This window comes from Elephantulus edwardii, unplaced genomic scaffold, assembly GCF_000299155.1.
Source record: "Elephantulus edwardii isolate Elephantulus edwardi_28Jun2011 unplaced genomic scaffold, EleEdw1.0 scaffold00049, whole genome shotgun sequence".
Taxonomy (NCBI): domain Eukaryota; kingdom Metazoa; phylum Chordata; class Mammalia; order Macroscelidea; family Macroscelididae; genus Elephantulus; species Elephantulus edwardii.
The window spans coordinates 4,472,736-4,490,153 of NW_006399799.1; the positions used below are offsets into that span (position 1 = coordinate 4,472,736).

The 17,418-nt window shown below is 42.2% G+C and overlaps 1 protein-coding gene across 1 annotated transcript; it reads right to left on the reverse strand.

Annotated features, from left to right (window-relative positions):
* Positions 1-1,401: 1,401 nt before the first annotated feature.
* SFPQ (splicing factor proline/glutamine-rich) lies at positions 1,402-10,233 on the reverse strand. The gene is made up of 10 exons (XM_006886431.1): positions 9,328-10,233; positions 8,353-8,541; positions 7,234-7,535; positions 7,042-7,137; positions 6,296-6,492; positions 6,108-6,192; positions 5,569-5,686; positions 4,820-4,868; positions 4,610-4,731; positions 1,402-2,322 (listed from the first exon to the last, which is right to left on the reverse strand). Exons 1-10 carry the CDS (start codon positions 10,153-10,155, stop codon positions 2,185-2,187), a joined length of 2,124 nt encoding a protein of 707 aa, XP_006886493.1. The 5' UTR covers positions 10,156-10,233; the 3' UTR covers positions 1,402-2,184.
* Positions 10,234-17,418: the final 7,185 nt, after the last annotated feature.

The following is a 17,418-nucleotide window of genomic DNA, read 5'->3' on the forward strand; positions in this document are numbered from 1 at the left end:
CCTGTCCATCACAACCAGAATTTGGGGACATGCCATTATATTCCACTAATATTTTACTTCAGCATTTCTCCGTTTCCTATTCACAAAGTGCTCAACTGCTTCAGCAGTTTCCCTTTGTACTCCGGCACATTACTAACTTCAACAGTTTTTAAGTAAGGTCTTGATTTAGAATTTTACTTTTGCCAATTAGCACCAAGGACAGAGGTGAAAGGAGGAAGACAAATTTCACAGAATTCTGAAATTTACAAATTTTAATGGAAACCTACTAAGAACAAAGCCAACCATTCATTAATTTATCTACTACCAGTAAGTAATTTGCACTGACCAACAACAGTGACCCATCTAAATTATTCAATCAAAATGTCATGTGGTATTTATTCCAAAGGAGAGTCAATGACGTAGATAATAAACTGACAATCATTGAAACACTCCAAAACTTTTATGGTGGGGCAATGGGAATATTTGTACTGTGTAGCATGAGCCAACTCTTCCCAGCTTTAATGCTACATCAAATAGAAACTAAACAAAACAAAAAAACCCAGGCCAACAAATATTTTGGAGTTTGCTTGGCTCCACAGTCAACAGTCTTGGCACCAGCAGCCAGGAAATTAAAAGGTGTATTGCCATGGTAAAGTATGCCATTAGGGACCTCTCCAAAGTACTGAAGAGCAATGGTCTCTCTCTGGAGACTAAGGTGCATTTGATACAGGCCATGGTCTTTGCAATCACTTGTTATGCATCAGAGAGTTGGACAATGACCAAGGAGGATAGAAGGAGAATTGATGCCTTTGAGCTGTGGTGCGGGAGAAGAGTATTGAGAATACCATGGACTGCTAGGAAAACAAACAGATTCGTCCTGGAAAGGGTTAAACCGGGTGGCTCCTTGGAGGCAAGGATTCTGAGGCTCCGCCTAAAATACTTTGGACATGTTGTGAGGAGAGACCGGTCCTTGGAGAGGGACATCATGCTTGTGAGGGTGGAGGGACAGCGCAGAAGAAGGCCCTCTATGAGGTGGATTGATTCAGTGACTGGGATAATTGGGATGGGAATGTCAGAGACAGCGCGATTGGCACAGGACAGAGCGGAGTTTAGGGCTGTTGTACATAGGTTCGAGATGAGTCACAAGTGACTCGACGGCACATAACAACAACAACATATGCAAACCAACTTGTTATTGCCAGTCACCTTAGAGAATCAATACTACTTTTATACTCCTACAGATTTTGCCCATCTGAAGTAGCACAAGATGTGAAAGTCAGCGTACAAATGTATTGTTAACCATTGCTTTATGGTTACTAAACCATCCTTACTTTCACGTTAACTTCAGACTAAACCCATTTCTTACTTAAAAGCAATACATGAAAAGACTGTATGTTTAATCATCTTTAATTCAAATGTAAAGTTCAATACAAGCCATATGTAGGGCTTGAGATTTGTTATTCTCTTAAAACAATATAGGGGAATGCAACAGAATTATCTTTCCACTTTTTCTTCAAAAGCTTTCAAGCAAAAGGACAGCTCATGGCCAATAAAGGGCCATTTAGCCAAACCCAGTCTTCCCCTTACTAATGGTTCTGACATCCATTCTGTTATCTTAATACAATTAACTAAATCAGATTTACAGTCAGACCATTTAACCATTTAAAAATACTTAGCACCAGTTTGCTCCCTATAATGCCAAACAAATCATGAATGGCTTCAAAATGTACACTTTTGAAAACAAGCAGATAGTTATTTAAAGAAAGTAGTACTTAACCTCCAATAAATTTCCCAGAAATGGCATATGCCATTCAAAGGCCTAGACACTCTCATGCTTTCCAAGTGGAATACCTAGCCTAATGTGCACAGAAGCATTAACGGCAAGGTTGAAGATCAGTATTATAACTATTTTCTATTTATTCGAAGCACAGTAAAAAAAAAATGGTACACTTTGGAAATTCAGTGGCACAAGGTACACTGCCATAACTTGAGGGACATTATACAGTTAAAAAAAAAAATCCCCCCCAGTTTCAAACACTGCATTACATAATTTTACCTGCCTAAACAGACCATTTACAAATATTAGGTCAATAAACTGCTAACATCCATAAAAACGTAGCTTTCTTACTAAAATGCAAGAATTTAAAAGATTGGTATCTAAACAAGAAGACAAAACAAACTGGAATGAAAGCCTTGATAGCACGTCTAAAATCGGGGTTTTTTGTAAGGGCCTTCATACTCTTCTCTCCCTCTACCATATCCTGCTGGAGTTCCAGGTCCCATTCCTCTAGGACCCTGTCCACCCACAGGCCCCGCACCTCCCTGCCCAAAGCGCTCAGTACGCTATTGAAACAGTAATGTACAGTTCATTATATGTAGTTGATGTCCATGTGTGTTAAGTAAATATTTTAGAAGGTTCCGTAGTCAACGTTCGTCGAAACAATCACCAATGAGTCGATCCACAGGTACCGGGAACATAGAAAGGAAAAAAGGGTAATTTGAAAATTAGTTTACGATAATACATGCCTTGTGGTATGTTCCCACTTGAGCCATTCTCATACACCTGTTTCAAAGAACAGATCTTCCCTGTAGTGCTAAAAAATTTAAGAATTAGTACAGATGTGAAAACCCATTTCAAAATGAGTTCTAAGAAATTTCACATCAGATTAAACTCACTAAAAAGCTTGCAAACTCTCACTTTAAAGTCTGGACAAAAATTTCATTTCCAAGCCTAACCAGACAAATTCAATTCACTCAATGAAGTGACAAAGGACCTACTCACCAGTTAGTGGCATGTGCTGCATAAAAAACCTTGTGCTTTTCAAGATCTTAAGACACATATGCTAAGGTGCAGAAATCTTAAAAGGTTGGAGATTTAATTACATACTACCAAACTACAAAAAGAAAAAGCATTAAAGACTAACAGATTTAGACACTTAACCGGCACAGTAACCTGATCAAAAAACTTTGTTGCCATAGTCTGACAGGTTTACCACCTTCAGAACCACCACTATAAAGCCATAACCAATATGAACCCAAAGCACTATTCTGTAGTCTATCAGAACGACTAAAAATACAGCCCCATCCTCATGGACAGCCCAACCAACTCCCTTGGCTTTTTGAAAGCCTGCTCACATTGCTGTAATTCCATGTATTTTTGGGTTATCACTCACGTAGACTAATACCAAGTTTATGTGACTGCATTAAAGCAGTAACTTACATCAATTTTAGACTTAAGTAGAAATTTATGTTTCCTAACAGAAGCAGCCTACAAGTAATGCACAACAGCCTAAAATGTCTTTTTTCAAATTCCACTTAAAGTAGATTAGTTACTAGAAGCATTACTCCAAATGAAAGAAAAAAGGGGGGAAGGGGGAGAGATCAGGGTTTAACTGTTCCTATATGTAATGTCAAGAAAATACCACGTGGCTACTTGAAAAGAATGTTAAGTCTTAACCTTTTAATCTGTTTACAAAAATATGACTTATCAACTCTGGAGATACACTGAACACAGAACCTTAACTGTGGGAAGGTGCCAAATGAAAAGTTTTATAAATTTCTAATGCACCTACATTCTACCTTTTTTGGAAAACACATAACCTAAACTCAGGCACGATTTTATAAAATTCTATTTTAAGAGAGTTAATAGTATTACATTTAACCCAATTTATTTTAAGATTCTAACTATAATTCTCAAAAATCAAAAAGTCTTAAGTGTATTTTAATAAAGTCACATACTAAATCCTAACCTATTTTAAAAATCAGACTAGTGAGCTACGTACAAGAGGTCCCCGTCCTTTCCCCAATAGACTATAGGTAAAATAATTCACCTACAGGTGAAGTAATTATAGATGAAATAATCAGTTGTGGAAATGCACTTTAACTAGATCTCCAAATTAAAAATTCAGTCCTTATAAGGAATCATAAAATCTTCATGCAGCCAGACAATCCTGAATGATCTAAGGCATCCTCAGACTATCCATACAGATTATAGCATCACAACCTACTACTGTATTGTGTGCAGATCAAACTCACACAAATGGTATGCTTCAAATTAATGGGGGTTTTGCTATCCTGAAGCAAAACAGATGTCAGTTTATATTAAAGGTGTACCTATGGACAGAGAGGCCCAACAGCCCAACAAGTGGGAAACGACGAGTCAAAACAGTAAATGATTCCCTTTTCAGGGGATAGAAGACACACAAAGTACAGGTGAAAAGTCCTATACCATCACTAAAACATGCCTAATGCTACAAACTTCAAGTCTGAACGTACCTATAGCAAATCCAACTTTAAGAATGACAGACACGTTGCCATTTGATTTCTCTCAAATGTAGATTAAGACATTTTAGAATTTGGACTTGCCATGCACAAAGTGCATCATGGAAAGTACCTAAAGCTACTTATTGCCAAGAAAATTTCACATACTAACAAGCAATAAATGATTCTTCAATGGCAAGCATATCTGTTTAGGTTACCACACGAGTTCTAACATTGCCAAAGTATTCCCTACTAACAGGATTTACGTGAGAAGGGTACTAAGAGGTTCAGTCACCTACTTTTAAGAAAAACACACAAGTGGTGAAAATGAGAAATTTCCTTTGTACTATTGTCCCAGAAGATACATTACCATGTCACTTCCCATCATGGAACCACTCATGGTTGCCGGTGGAACTCCAGGATTGGCTTCATAACCTATGCCACCACCTCCACCTAGAGGTGGAAATTTCTGGCCTCCTGAACCATAGGGATCTAGGAAATAAAACCATCAGTTAAAAAAAAATCAGACAAGATACTGCTATTTAATAATACTAGTGCATTATTTTTCATGAATGCTTACCTCCCATGTTCATTGCTCCTCCACCACCCATTCTCATGTCTCTCTCTCTCTGGAAGAAGGGAAAAGCTCTTTTAATACAACTGGCAGTATAATTATTTTTAAAAAAGAAAATACAGGTTAAGTTGTAGCTCAAATTTTTCATTATCTTAAGTATTTTTAGACTAGAATTTGAAAAACCTGTTAATGAAACTCTAAAAGGTCTCTAAAGCCTCTTCCTAACCACTAAAATCTTTCAGCCCATCCAAGGACAGTATTAATCCAATGGCATCAATCCAATGACATCAAACAGCAGATTAACACTCAAGAGGAGGAATTATATGTGTTTTAAAAAACAACTGTAATTTGTGTTCTTGAGTGTCACTTAGCCAATTATTAACTCTGTATAAAAGAGTAAAAGTAAGCATCTTCATAGTTTCTTGGACTGTAATCTTTACAAACTTAACACTTTTGGTTAGCAACAGTTGAACACTGTGAAAGCCCAGCTCTGTTACTTACAGACTCTGTACCAAACCAGAAACTCAACTCCTTACTGGCAAATAAATTTCTGACTCTGCAGAACCACCATTGGCTATTACAGGCTGTAATCTTTGCAGGAAGGAATAAACTGCCTAGATTCTTCCATTAAGAGTGGCAGGTAACTCAACCTTTTTTTTTGTTTGTTTTGTTTTTGTTAGCAGTCCAACATATAACACACCATAGCACGACAGGTTCTTATTAAGTCTGTTAACTATTACAATTAGACAACTTACTGGATCCATGTAGCCCATTCGGCTGTAACTTTCCTCTCTTTGGCGTCTCATTTGTTCTTCCATCTCACGCTGGCGAATCATCATCTCTTCTTCTCTTCTACGTCGTTCTTCCTCTTGCCTGAAATATTCATCAATTATATAACCAAACACTATCCATGTTATTTTAAAAGCAAACATGTCCACCGAAAAACAATCCACAAAAAACCTGACTAAAGGTTTATTGAGTCCAGAGACATTCATTACTAAGAGAGGCAATCTGGCTTGAATATGTACTTCAATTTAGGTACAGAATTTTCTAATTTGATTCCTATCATAACAAAGTTTTATAACCATGGAGATTATCACCAAATGAGGGGATGTGCAGTAAATGGTCTGTCTATATGGTGATTAAAAAACCCCTCTTCAGTAATACCTAACTGGTGGGGGTAGGTGTGTTTGCGTGAAATAAACACCGTACCTCACCGTACCTCTACATTGTTATACTGCTCATTATGTTTAAATTATAAATAATATAAAATAAAAGTTTAACAAATTTTTACCTCAACTGCATTTCTTTACGTTTCTGCATTTCTTGATTATGAAGTTCTTCCATGCGTCTTAATTCTTCCTGACGTCTCATCAGATCTAAATTTTCAAAAATAATGTTTTAGAGACATGATAGGTTCTGAGTAAGTGAGTTTAAAGAAGCAAATGGTGTTATAGCACAACTTAAGAGGTTCTTTTTCACCTTGGCGCAAAAGATTTGCTTGATGCTCATGATAAGCATCTTCCATTTCACTTTCTAATTTGTCCTTTGCATCTTTCACCTTTATTTCAACTTGTTCCCTCAGTTGTTTTTCCATTTCATCCAAGGATTTCCAGCGCTGAGAATATTCATACTCAAAGGTACCATGCTGGGCAAAACGAGGTGGTGTTTCTCTCTCCCTGACAATACACGAAATTTAAACATTTACATTAGATCATGTACAGGCAGATATACCCCAAAATTCTCCCAGGTAATTTTCTGGCCTATCATCTATAGTGAATACTAGAAGACAAAGACAATTTTAAGTTCACCTAGTATTTCCAAAACCAAAGCGTCCTAGACTGTCTCAGTAGCAAGACACTAGCAACTAGTCTTAGCTCATTTTATAAATTTTGTTTTTCTCTAGCCAAATTCTTTAGCAAAGCATATTCTATTGTTCCATAAAAAATTGATTTATACATGTGAACCACAGATATGGTTTCAAAAGCTATTAATTTCATAAGCCTAGTTTTTAATAAGGGCAAATTTAAAGAAAAAAATTGTGAAACAGTAGATTTAAAGTGAAAATCTTGTCATTGTGCGCGGTCCAATCAGATCTGACTGGCACAGGAAATTGCTCCTCCTTCTCCAGCACAGTATTTGATGGATTTGACCCATGAGCCTTCAGGATTGCAGCACAGCTTCTCACACAACTAGGCTACCAGAGCTCCCTATACTGAAAGTCTTACTTTTGATACATTGGGTTCTTCTGTGCAAGTTTTTCAGGAAGACCATCTTCATCATCTAACTGTTCAAGTGGTTCCACAATGACTGGACGAGGAGTTCTAAGAACAAAAATGGATCCAATTTTAACACAACTTTCCAATAAAGATAGAATATTAACAAACAGCAATTATTAAAATAAGCACAAGAATACTTACGTCGTCAGTAAGAAAACACCTTCGCTGCATCTTTCAAATGCTTTTCTTGCAGCTGGTTTAGAAGCGAATTCTACAATTCCTTTCCCTGTGGATCTTCCACGGTCATCCACAATTACAACAGCCCTTTCAATAGGACCAAATTGGCTAAAGGCTTCTTCCAACAGTTCATTAGAAACATACGGTGAAAGATTACGAACTGAAAGTGCAGCAGCATGTGTGGAAAAGCGAACACGAAGCTGCCTGCCCCTCATGGGGGTGTCATCAAGTTCAGCTTTGGCAATTTCTGCCAATGCTCTAGACTCCTGAAAAAGAATCACACCCTCATGTTAATAACTTCAAAATTCACCATGGTCACAAACTAATTAATAGATTCTATTACTATAACTATTAACAATCCATCAGCTATTCCTAATCTTCCTCTAGTGCAGTATTTTTAATGTTTTTAATTATTAGTATGATTATTAATTTTAATGAAAATGTAGAGATTTTGGATTTCCAGTCATTTATTGTTGCATTTCCTCTAATGCAGTATTACAGCATCATTTCTCTCCCTACAACTTTCCTTAAGACCAAACAGGGTAAGCTGATTAAATGCCTTCTCTACTTATTTCTGGTTGCTTAGTTGCCGCCTAGTTGATGCCAATTCATTCCCAGCTACTGTAATTACGGCTATACATCACTTAAAATTGAATATCCATCCCATGGACGACCTCTTTGGATGATATCTTATAAGTACAACTTAAGTGCTCCTTGGCATCAAGGATGGCAAAATTTTGTTTCACTTACTTTATGCATGTTGGTATAAGCAGCCAAGTCCGAGAAAGACAAGACCATCAACAGATGAGCAATGAATGGCGCCGGGTTGGAAAGTTCCTAATCTACTGTCATAAAGTTCAGGCATTATAGTCAACTTAATGGGACCTTAACAGCATTTTTTCCTTTAACAAAGATATACAGACTAATTTATTTTTAGCCGCTTAACTGTAGACTTACTTCTTTCCATCTAGCTCTTTTGATTAATTAAGATTAAGGGTAAAAACTCGAGAGTTTAGTTTTTAAAAGCCAAGGTTTCATAATAGCCACAAAACCTTTTAAGAGAATTGACAGTCAATCACTTACAAGTTTAATAAATCCAAATCCTTTGCCTTTGTTGATAAAAACTTCTCCAGGTTCTCCGTATTTAGCAAACAGTCTTTTGAACTCCTCCTCTGTGATATCTGCAGGTAGATTGCCAACAAAAAGCCGACAGCGCTGTGTGTATGTTTTCTCTCCAGGCCGCCTCAAGAGAGACAAGTTGGCTTTAAACCCCTAGATCAAGAGGAAAGGCATTTTCAGACATCTATGATCTCTGTATCTTAAAACAACACAGCTTTTTCTTTCCGCTCAAAAGCCAATTCGACCATGTCATGCGTTTGCTCGGAGCTCTGCTGTAGGTAAGCAGCAGCCTTGCAATCGCAAAGGCCAAGGTTCGAATCCGCCAGCCGCCCGGCGGGAGAAGGATGAGCATTCACGCTCCCCCCGGGAGAAGGATGAGCATTCACGCTCCCCCCAGACGATTAACGGCTTCCGAAAAGCGGCCGAAGGGCCAGCGACAGGTCGGTTACGACTCGATGGTACACAGCAACCACGTTCACGGGCCTTCCAACACATGCAGCCGACAGCAAAGAAAATTTTAACTGTTCACAACGCTATGCAACCCAAAGCCATAAAGCCCCTTCTCCAAAGCACCGTTCCGAGTATGACATCTCTCAGTCTCATCCTACGGCTGAGCCCGCGACGAACACAAATCTCAGACCACAAAAACGACCAAACCGTGATGCAGACGACTTATCACAAAGAACTCTCGTCTTCCCGACACTACGGATCTAGCTCTGCCCCATCTCGGGTCTCACACTGGCCAAGGCCGCCGTCCACCTGCCCGCCGCCCGCTAGCGGCTCCAAGCGCCCCCGCCTCCCGGGCCCGCCCTCCGCCGACGACGCGCGCATGCGCCCTGCCCGAGCGCCCACAAAATGGCAGCCAGGTGGGGGAGGGGAGAGAGGACGGGCCGCCGCCATCTTAAAGAAACCGACACGTCGCTCCCAGAAGGGCCTCACCTCGGAATCGGAGATCTTCTCCTCGCTGCGACCACCTGGTCTGCCGGGCGGGGGCCCCTGGTGGTGCTGCTGGTGGTAGGGAATGTGGTGCTGCCGGCCTCCGCGCGGCTCGCCTCCGCCGCGGTGCGGCGGCTTGGGATGGCCGCCGGGAGTGCCGAGACCCGGGCCACCGCCGGGCTTCGGGCCGCCTGGCATCTTGCCGCCTTTGGGGCCGCCAGGCCCAGGGCCCTGCTTAGGCCCGGGCCCCGGGACGCCTGCGGGTGGGGGCGGCGGCCCGCCGCTCTGAGGAGGGGTGGTGGAGACCCCACTGCTCGGCGGAGTGGGCGGAGGCGCCCCGGGTGCGGCCGCGCTGACCACCGGCGGTGGAGTCGGGGTGGGCCCTGGTCCTGAAGAAGCCGCAGAGGTCGGAGGAGTGGCAGGAGGCGCGGAGCCCGAAGCTGGCGGAGCGCTCCCTACTGAAGCCGGGCCGGGTCCCTGAGGAATGACGGGCTTGGAAGAGTCCTGTGCCGGCGGTGGCTGATGTGGCTGTTGGTGCGGCTGCTGATGCGGCGGCGGTGGCGGCTGCTGTGGCGGAGGTTGCTGCGATGGTGCCTGCTGCTGCTGCTGCTGTTGCTGTTGCTGCTGCACTTGATGCGGAGGCGGCGGCGGGATCGGAGGCTTAGGGCCACCCTGGCCTGGACCAGGCCCCAGGGGTGCGCGGTTCTGATTGAGGCCCATGCCGGGCGGCGGGGAGCGGAAGTCGTGGAGGCCACCGCGACCGCCGCCGCCTCCGCGCCGATGAAAGCCGCCTCCGCCACCGCCACGACTCCGGAACCGATCCCGAGACATGTTTGTGATCAAGGGACGGTCGAGACAGAAGCGAAGAAGACGCTCTGGGAACGTGGAGGCCACCTTGCTCCGCACAAAATGGCGATGACACAGTCCGCACGCCGCCTTTGTCCTCGTCTTATATACTCCAGCTGACGTAGCTACGCCAGCACCAGTAACCAATAGCAAGTACGGATGCTTGTGACGTTAGGCAGCGAACCGCTAATCTCTTTGGTTGGCTCCTTGAGAGGGGCGGGACTAATGGGGAAGTGCAGCTTTCCAGTTGACCAAATGAGAGGTAAAGGAGTTGGCTGTAGGCCGCTGATTTGCTGGGAGAAATTTGAATGGGTACTGCCAGACCAATTTTCCTGTGGCCCCTGTTCCTCTCTCAGCATCTGCAGGGGTGTTGACTTCTTAAGCTCATAAAAACCGTTGTTTGAGAACCGACTCATAGCTATCCTTCTAGCTAGTTTTTAAGGGCTGTAAACTGCTTGGACCGGTCTCTCCTTACAACATGTCACAAGTATGTTAGACAGAGCCTCAGAATCCTTGCCTCCAAGGAGCCACCCGGTTTAACCCTTTCCAGGATGAGTCTGTCTGTTTTCCTAGCAGTCCATGGTACTCTCAGTACTCTTCTCCAGCACCACAGCTCAAAGACATCAATTCTCCTTCTATCCTCCTTGGTCATTGTCCAACTCTCTGATGCATAGCAAGTGATTGCAAAGACCATGGCCTGTATCAGACGCACCTTAGTCTCCAGAGAGACACCTTTGCTCCTCAGTACTTTGGAGAGGTCCCTAACAGCAGACTTTCCCATGGCAATGCGCCTTTTAATTTCCTGGCTACTAGTGCCAACAGTGTGACCGTGGAGCCAAGCAAACTAAAGTTGTGAACAATCTCAATCTCTTCACCACCCATCCTGATGCTGCCAATTGGTCCAGTGGTGAGAATCTTTGTCTTCTTGACATTGAGCCTCAATCCATATTGGAGGTTGCAGTCCTTGACCCTCTGCAGCAAGCTCTTCAGGTCCTCCTCAGTTTCAGCAAGCAGGGTTGTGTCATCTGCATAATGCAGATTGTTGATAGATCTTCCGCCAATCTTGACCCCACATTTCTCCTCATAGAGCCCAGCCTCCCGGATAATCTGTTCTGCATATAGGTTGAAAAGGTATGGAGATAAGACGCATCCCTGGCGTATGCCCTTCCTAATTTTGAACCATGCAGTGTTCCCTTGCTCTGTTCTGAAGACTGCCTCCTGGTCCAAGTATAGGTTTCTCATTAGAACAATCAAGTGTTCTGGGATTCCCATTCTTCTCAGAGTCAGCCACAGTTTGTTATGATCCACACAGTCAAATGCCTTTGCATAGTCAATGAATCACAGATAGACATTCCTCTGGTATACCCTGCTTTCAGGTAAGATCCATCTAACATCAGCTACAATATCCCTAGTAACACGACCCCTTCTAAACCCAGCCTGGACTTCTGACAGCTCTCTGCTGATGTGTGGTTCCAGTCGGTTTTGGATAATCTTCAGTAGAATCTTGCTTGCATGTGAAATCAATGAGATTGTTCTATAGTTTCCACACTCTGTTGGGTCACCTTTCTTTGGGATGGGAACAAATATAGATCTCTTCCAGTCAGTTGGCTGAGTGGTTGGTATCCAGATTTTTGGGCACAACTTGGTGAGCACATACTTTGGACATGTTGTAAGGAGAGACCAGTTCTTGGAGAAGGACATCATGCTGGGGAGGGTGGAGGGACAGCGCAGGAGAGGAAGGCCCTCTATGAGGTGGATCGATTCAGTCACTGGGTTAATCGGGATGGGAGTGTCAGAGACAGTGCGATTGGTACAGGACAGAGCAGAGTTTAGGGCTGTTGTACATAGGGTCGCTATGATTCGCAAGCGACTCGACAACACATAACAACAACAACAACAAACTGCCTGGGACGAGGTTGCTGGACTAGCTTCTGTGAAGCTGTATTCGAACCCGCAAAAGTGCCTCCTTTGGGTTAGCGGCAAATTCCTGCAGTCTACTCCTCCAGAGGCCCCTGCTAGAATAGGTGGTATTATGTGCACCAAATGGAACCGACTCATAGTTTACTCTCCAGCGGGTTTTCAGAGGTAAATCGCAAGAGAGGAAATTGTTCATCTTTTTTCCTCAGAGCAGCTGGTAGATTCAAATCATCAGAATGATGAAACCTTTGAGTTATCAGTGCAAATGGCAGTATGCCACCAGAGCTCTCTGCAAAAGATGTTAAAGAGGTCTTGGAATGGCCTGTTGCCATCGAGTCGAACATGACTCATTACGACCCTATGAATCAGCAGATATGAATCCTCCCCAACTTCACAAACTCTGACACACTTGAATCCCTTGCAGCAGTCACTATGTCAACCCACCTGACTGAGAGTCTTCTCTTTCACTGTTCCTCCGCCCTTCCGAGCATGATGTCCCTCCAAGGAATAACTTCTCCTAGCAACATGCCCAAAGTATGTGAAACAAATCTTTATAATTTTTGCCTCCAAGGAGCATTCTGCCTCCACTTTCTCCAAAACTTAACTGTTTGATGGGGTTTTTTTCTGCAGTTCATGGAATATTCAGTGCTCTTCTCCAGCACCACGGTTCAAAGGTATCAATTCTTCTGCCATCCTTGTCGTTCTTATTCTGGGGCCTAGTGGTAGGAAACTGCACTGCAGCCCCAGAGGCATCTAATTCAACTACCAGCTGTTCTGCTGGAAAATGGGCAGTCTCCTCCCTTGCTATCAGCTGCCTCTGAAAACTCGCTGAAGGGTCAGCGATGGTTCAGTTCCAACTCAGCAGGACACAACAATGGTAAGGAGTTGTGCTGCCAACCTGAAGGCACATTGTTCAAATTTACCAGCTGCTCCATGGGGAAAAAAAAATCAACTCCCAGGAGATTTCCTGCCTCTGACAACCTGCTGGAGGGTTGGTCAGCTATAGGTCATTCACAGTGAACTTTACATAAGAAGTTATAAGGAATTAAGCAGTCAACCCACCCAAAGACGAGCAATTCAACCCACCAGTTTCTTCACACAAGAGAAATAGTCTCCCATGTTCTGGTGGCCTAGTGGCAGACGTTGGCACTGCAGCTGCACTGCAATCCCTAATGTGTTCGAGGCCACCAGCTGCTCTGCGGGGGAAGGATGGACAATATCCTCCCAGGCGAATAACTCAGCTATAGGTCGGCTCCAACTCTACGGTACACAACAACAATATGATTTATTGCCTCTGAAAATCCACTGGAGGTTTAACTATGAGTCTACCCCTACTTGACAGTCCTGGGGAGCTGCTCTGCTGAATGAAAGGCATCACCTTCCTGATGATTTCAATCCATTCATTGGGAGGAAGAGGAGTAATCTCCCTTGCCCCTCACAACCTCTTAAGTACAACCGAATGGTCAGCAGTGAGTCCGTTCGATTTTGGCAATGAATTAGGTTTTCTTTGAGTGGAATTCAGAAGGCAATAAAGGAAGGAGTGAATTTCTTTGACTACAAGGATTAGCAACTAGCTGATTATCCTTGCTGTTATTATGTGCCATCTAGATGCTGTGACTCATAGTGACCCTGTGTACAAGAGTCCTAAACCCTGCTCTATCCTGTGCCAATCTCATTGTCTCCTGCACACCTACTCCCACTATCAGGAAAAAAAATATATTTCCTCATGACCAGAATAAATTTGTTATTGATACTTATTTCCACGTTACTTCATAAATAAAGCATAAATTGAGTGTTAGTTAATTCTTTACCTTGTACTGGGCTAGTGAAATTAGGAATAAAAATACTGACTTAAAGCACAAGCAAATCTTATCATTTTGGAACAGGTTTGTTGTGGTAGTATGTACTGTTCTAGCTGTTTGGGTATGATCTTCAGCAATATTTTGTTTGCATGCAATATTAATGATACTTGATATTTTCCATATTTTGTTGGATCTTCTTTCTTGAGAATGGGAACAAATAAAGATCTTTTCCAGTCACTGTCTAGGTTAATTCTCTTCTATTTACATATTGTTGTTGTCTTTATGTGTCGTTGAGTCACCTGCAACTGATAGCAACCCTATGTACAACAGACCTAAACCCTGCTCTGTCCTGTGCCAATCTTATTGTCTCTGACACACTACTACCCCCCATAACTCCAGTCACTGGATCAATCCATCTCATAGAGCATCTTCCCCTCCTGCGCTGTCCCTTCACCTTCCCAAACATGACATCCCTCTCCAAGGAACCTCCTTGAAACATGTCTAAAGTATGTTAGATAAAGCATCAGAATCCTTGCCTCCAAGGAGGAGCCTTGTTTAACCCTCGCCAGGACGAACCTGTTCATTCTCTTAGCAATCCATGGTATATTCAATACTCTTCCCCAACATACTGATTAATAATTTTAAGGGAGCTCCAGAATCCCTATTGAATCGAGCTGCTACCCCAAAGGTGGTACTTCTCTGGCAATTGAAATTCTGCTCCTCCTCAGGAGAAAGTTGGAGGAAATTGAGAAGGGAGTGCATCAGTGTTGTATTATCTCTCCATACCTATTCAATCTGTATGCTGAACCCTATGAAGAGTAGTGTGGCATCAGGATTGGAGGGAGACTCATCAATAACCTGTGTTATGCAGATGACACAACCTTGCTTTCTAAAAGTGAGGAGGACTTGAAGCACTTGTTGCAGAAGATCAAGGAATTCACCCTTCAGTATGGATTGTATCTCAATGTTAAAAAGACAACGATTATTACCACTGGACTGATAAAAGCAACATCATGATGGATGGAGAGGATATTGAAACTATCAGCTGCTTCATCTTACTTGGATCCACAATTAACACCCTTGGTACCAGCAGTCAGGAAATAAGGAGACACATTTCACTGGGGAAATCTGCAGTTAGGGACTTCTCCAAATTATTAAGGAGTAATGATGTCAGTTGAAAAACTAAGATGTGTCTGACCCAGGCCATAGTCTTTCCAAATATTAGCTATGCATCCGAGAGCTGGACAATGAATAAGGATGACAGAAAAAGAATTGATGCCTTTGAAATATGGTGTTAGAGAAGAGCACTGAACATCTCATTGACGCCCAAAAGAACAAACAGATAAGTCTTAACGAGTGCACAGTCTGAGTGCTGTTTGGAGGCAAGAATGATGAGGTTTTGCCTCACACTCTTTGGGCTTGTTGGTAGGAGGTACTATTGCTTGAAGAAGGACTAAGAGGAAGACCCTCAGCCAGGTGGATTGATTGATATTGTGACTGCCACAATGAGCTCTTGTGTATCAGGAAGTGTGGGGATGGTGCAGGATAGAGCAGGATTCAGATCTTTTGTTCATAGGGTCACTATGAGTCATACTCAACTTGATGGTACCTAACAACAACCATCTGATCAGGATCCAATGATGAGGAAGGAAGAAGTTGAAGCTGTACTGAAGGCATTGGCAAATATAAGGCCCCAGAAGTTGATAGGATACCAACTGACATGTTTCCAAGGACAGATACAGCCCTGGATGTGCTCACTAGTCTATGCCAGGAAATTTAGAGGACAGCTGCCTAGCCAACTGGACAAGATCCATATTTGTTCCCATTTCCAAGAAAGTTGATCCAACAGATTGTGGAAATTATCTAACAGTATGATTAATATCACACACAACAAAAAAATGGCTAGAACAGTACATAGAGAACTGCTAGAAGTTCAAGCTGGATTTAGAAGAGGCTGTGGCACCTGATGTCAGATGGATCCTAGCTGGAAGCAGAGAATATCAGAATGACTATTTTTACTTTATTGGCTATGCAAAGGCATTTGATTGTGTAGATCATAACAAATTATGGCGCATTTGAAACCTATACACAGATCAAGAAGCTATTATGCAAACAGAGCAAGGCAACATAGTTTAAAATTAAGAAAGATGTTAAAGGAAATGGGAAGGATCCGGCAGGGGCCTGAAAAGATTAGGTAATGATGAGCAAGGTCCAAAGATGATTGATTTTATAAAACAATACATAGGAAGGATTGTATGAAACAATATAAATGAAGAATATTTGTGAACTTTGTAAGAAAACCAATATAAAGTGAAATAAGTTAAAAATTTAAGAAAAATGTGCATCAGGGTTGTATCCTTTCTCCATAACTATTCAAACTATATGCTGCACAAATCATTCAAGAAGCTGGGCTGTATGAAGAATAATATGGCATCAGGATCACAGGAAGACTCATCAATAACCTGTTTTGCAGATGACACATCTTGCTTACTGAAAGTGGGGAAGACTTGAAGCACCTTTTACAGAAGATCAAAGAATACAGTCTTAAGTATGAATTGAACATCAAGAAAAGAAAAATACCACTGGTCTGATAGGCAGCATCAGGATAGATGAAGAAAAGATTAAAACTGTCAACAAGTCCATCTTACTTGGGTCCACAATTAATATACCTGGTATGTACCAGCACTCAGGAGATCAGGACATGTATTGCATTGGGAAAATCTTTTATTTGCTGACTAAAATGTGCCTGATTCAGGCCATCATCCTTTCAATCCCTTGTGATTCATTTGAGAGCTGGACAATGAATAAGGATGATAGAAGAAAAATTAATGCCTTTGAACTGTGATGTTGGAGAAGAGTACCAAGAAGCCCATGGACTGGCAAGAGAATAAACAAGTATGTCTTGGAGAAGGTTCATCCAGAGGCAAGGATAGTGAAGCTTTCTCTCACATACATAAGCCATGTTGCAAGGAGAAGTTATTCCTTAGAAAAGGACATCATGCTTGGAAAGGTGGAGAGATGGCAAAGAAGATAAAAACCCTCAACCAGGTGAATTGACACTTGACACAGTAAATGCAGAATGCAGCTATTGGCTCAAGTGTGTCATAGGACAGTTTCTGAGCTGTTGTTCATAGGGTCACTATGAGTCGTACTTGACTCAACAGCACCTGATGACAATCATTGCCATCAATTAGTCCTCTGATTTGTGGGGACCTCATGATCAGTTTTTTGTCATCTTCATAATCCCTTGCATATAGCACCACTGTGACATATAGGATTATTATTGAGCAATTTTGGGAAGTAGATCACCAGGTCATTCCTTTTAGTCCTGATTCTGGAATTTCTGCAGAAACTTGTTCAGTATCATAGCAACCCATAAGTCTCCAGTGAGTAAGAGGGAAAGCTATGAATGAGACACATTTTTTTTTTACATTTTTTTTCTATAATTATATTTTCTTAATTTTCATAAACATTTACAGAGATTTTGGGCTTCCACTCATTCATTGTTGCACTATTCCCTCTACCCTCC

What these genes read in the sequence shown, in the direction of transcription:
- SFPQ (XM_006886431.1), bottom strand. Translation starts at nt 10,155, where the DNA reads ATGTCTCGGGATCGGTTCCGGAGTCGTGGCGGTGGCGGAGGCGGCTTT. An exon ending in AAGAACCCAATGTATCAAAA is followed by an intron (nt 6,493 to 7,041) that starts GTAAGACTTTCA and finishes GTGTATTGTCAG; the next exon opens with GGAGAGAGAAACACCACCTC. An exon ending in AGGAGCAATGAACATGGGAG is followed by an intron (nt 4,732 to 4,819) that starts GTAAGCATTCAT and finishes TTTATTTCCTAG; the next exon opens with ATCCCTATGGTTCAGGAGGC.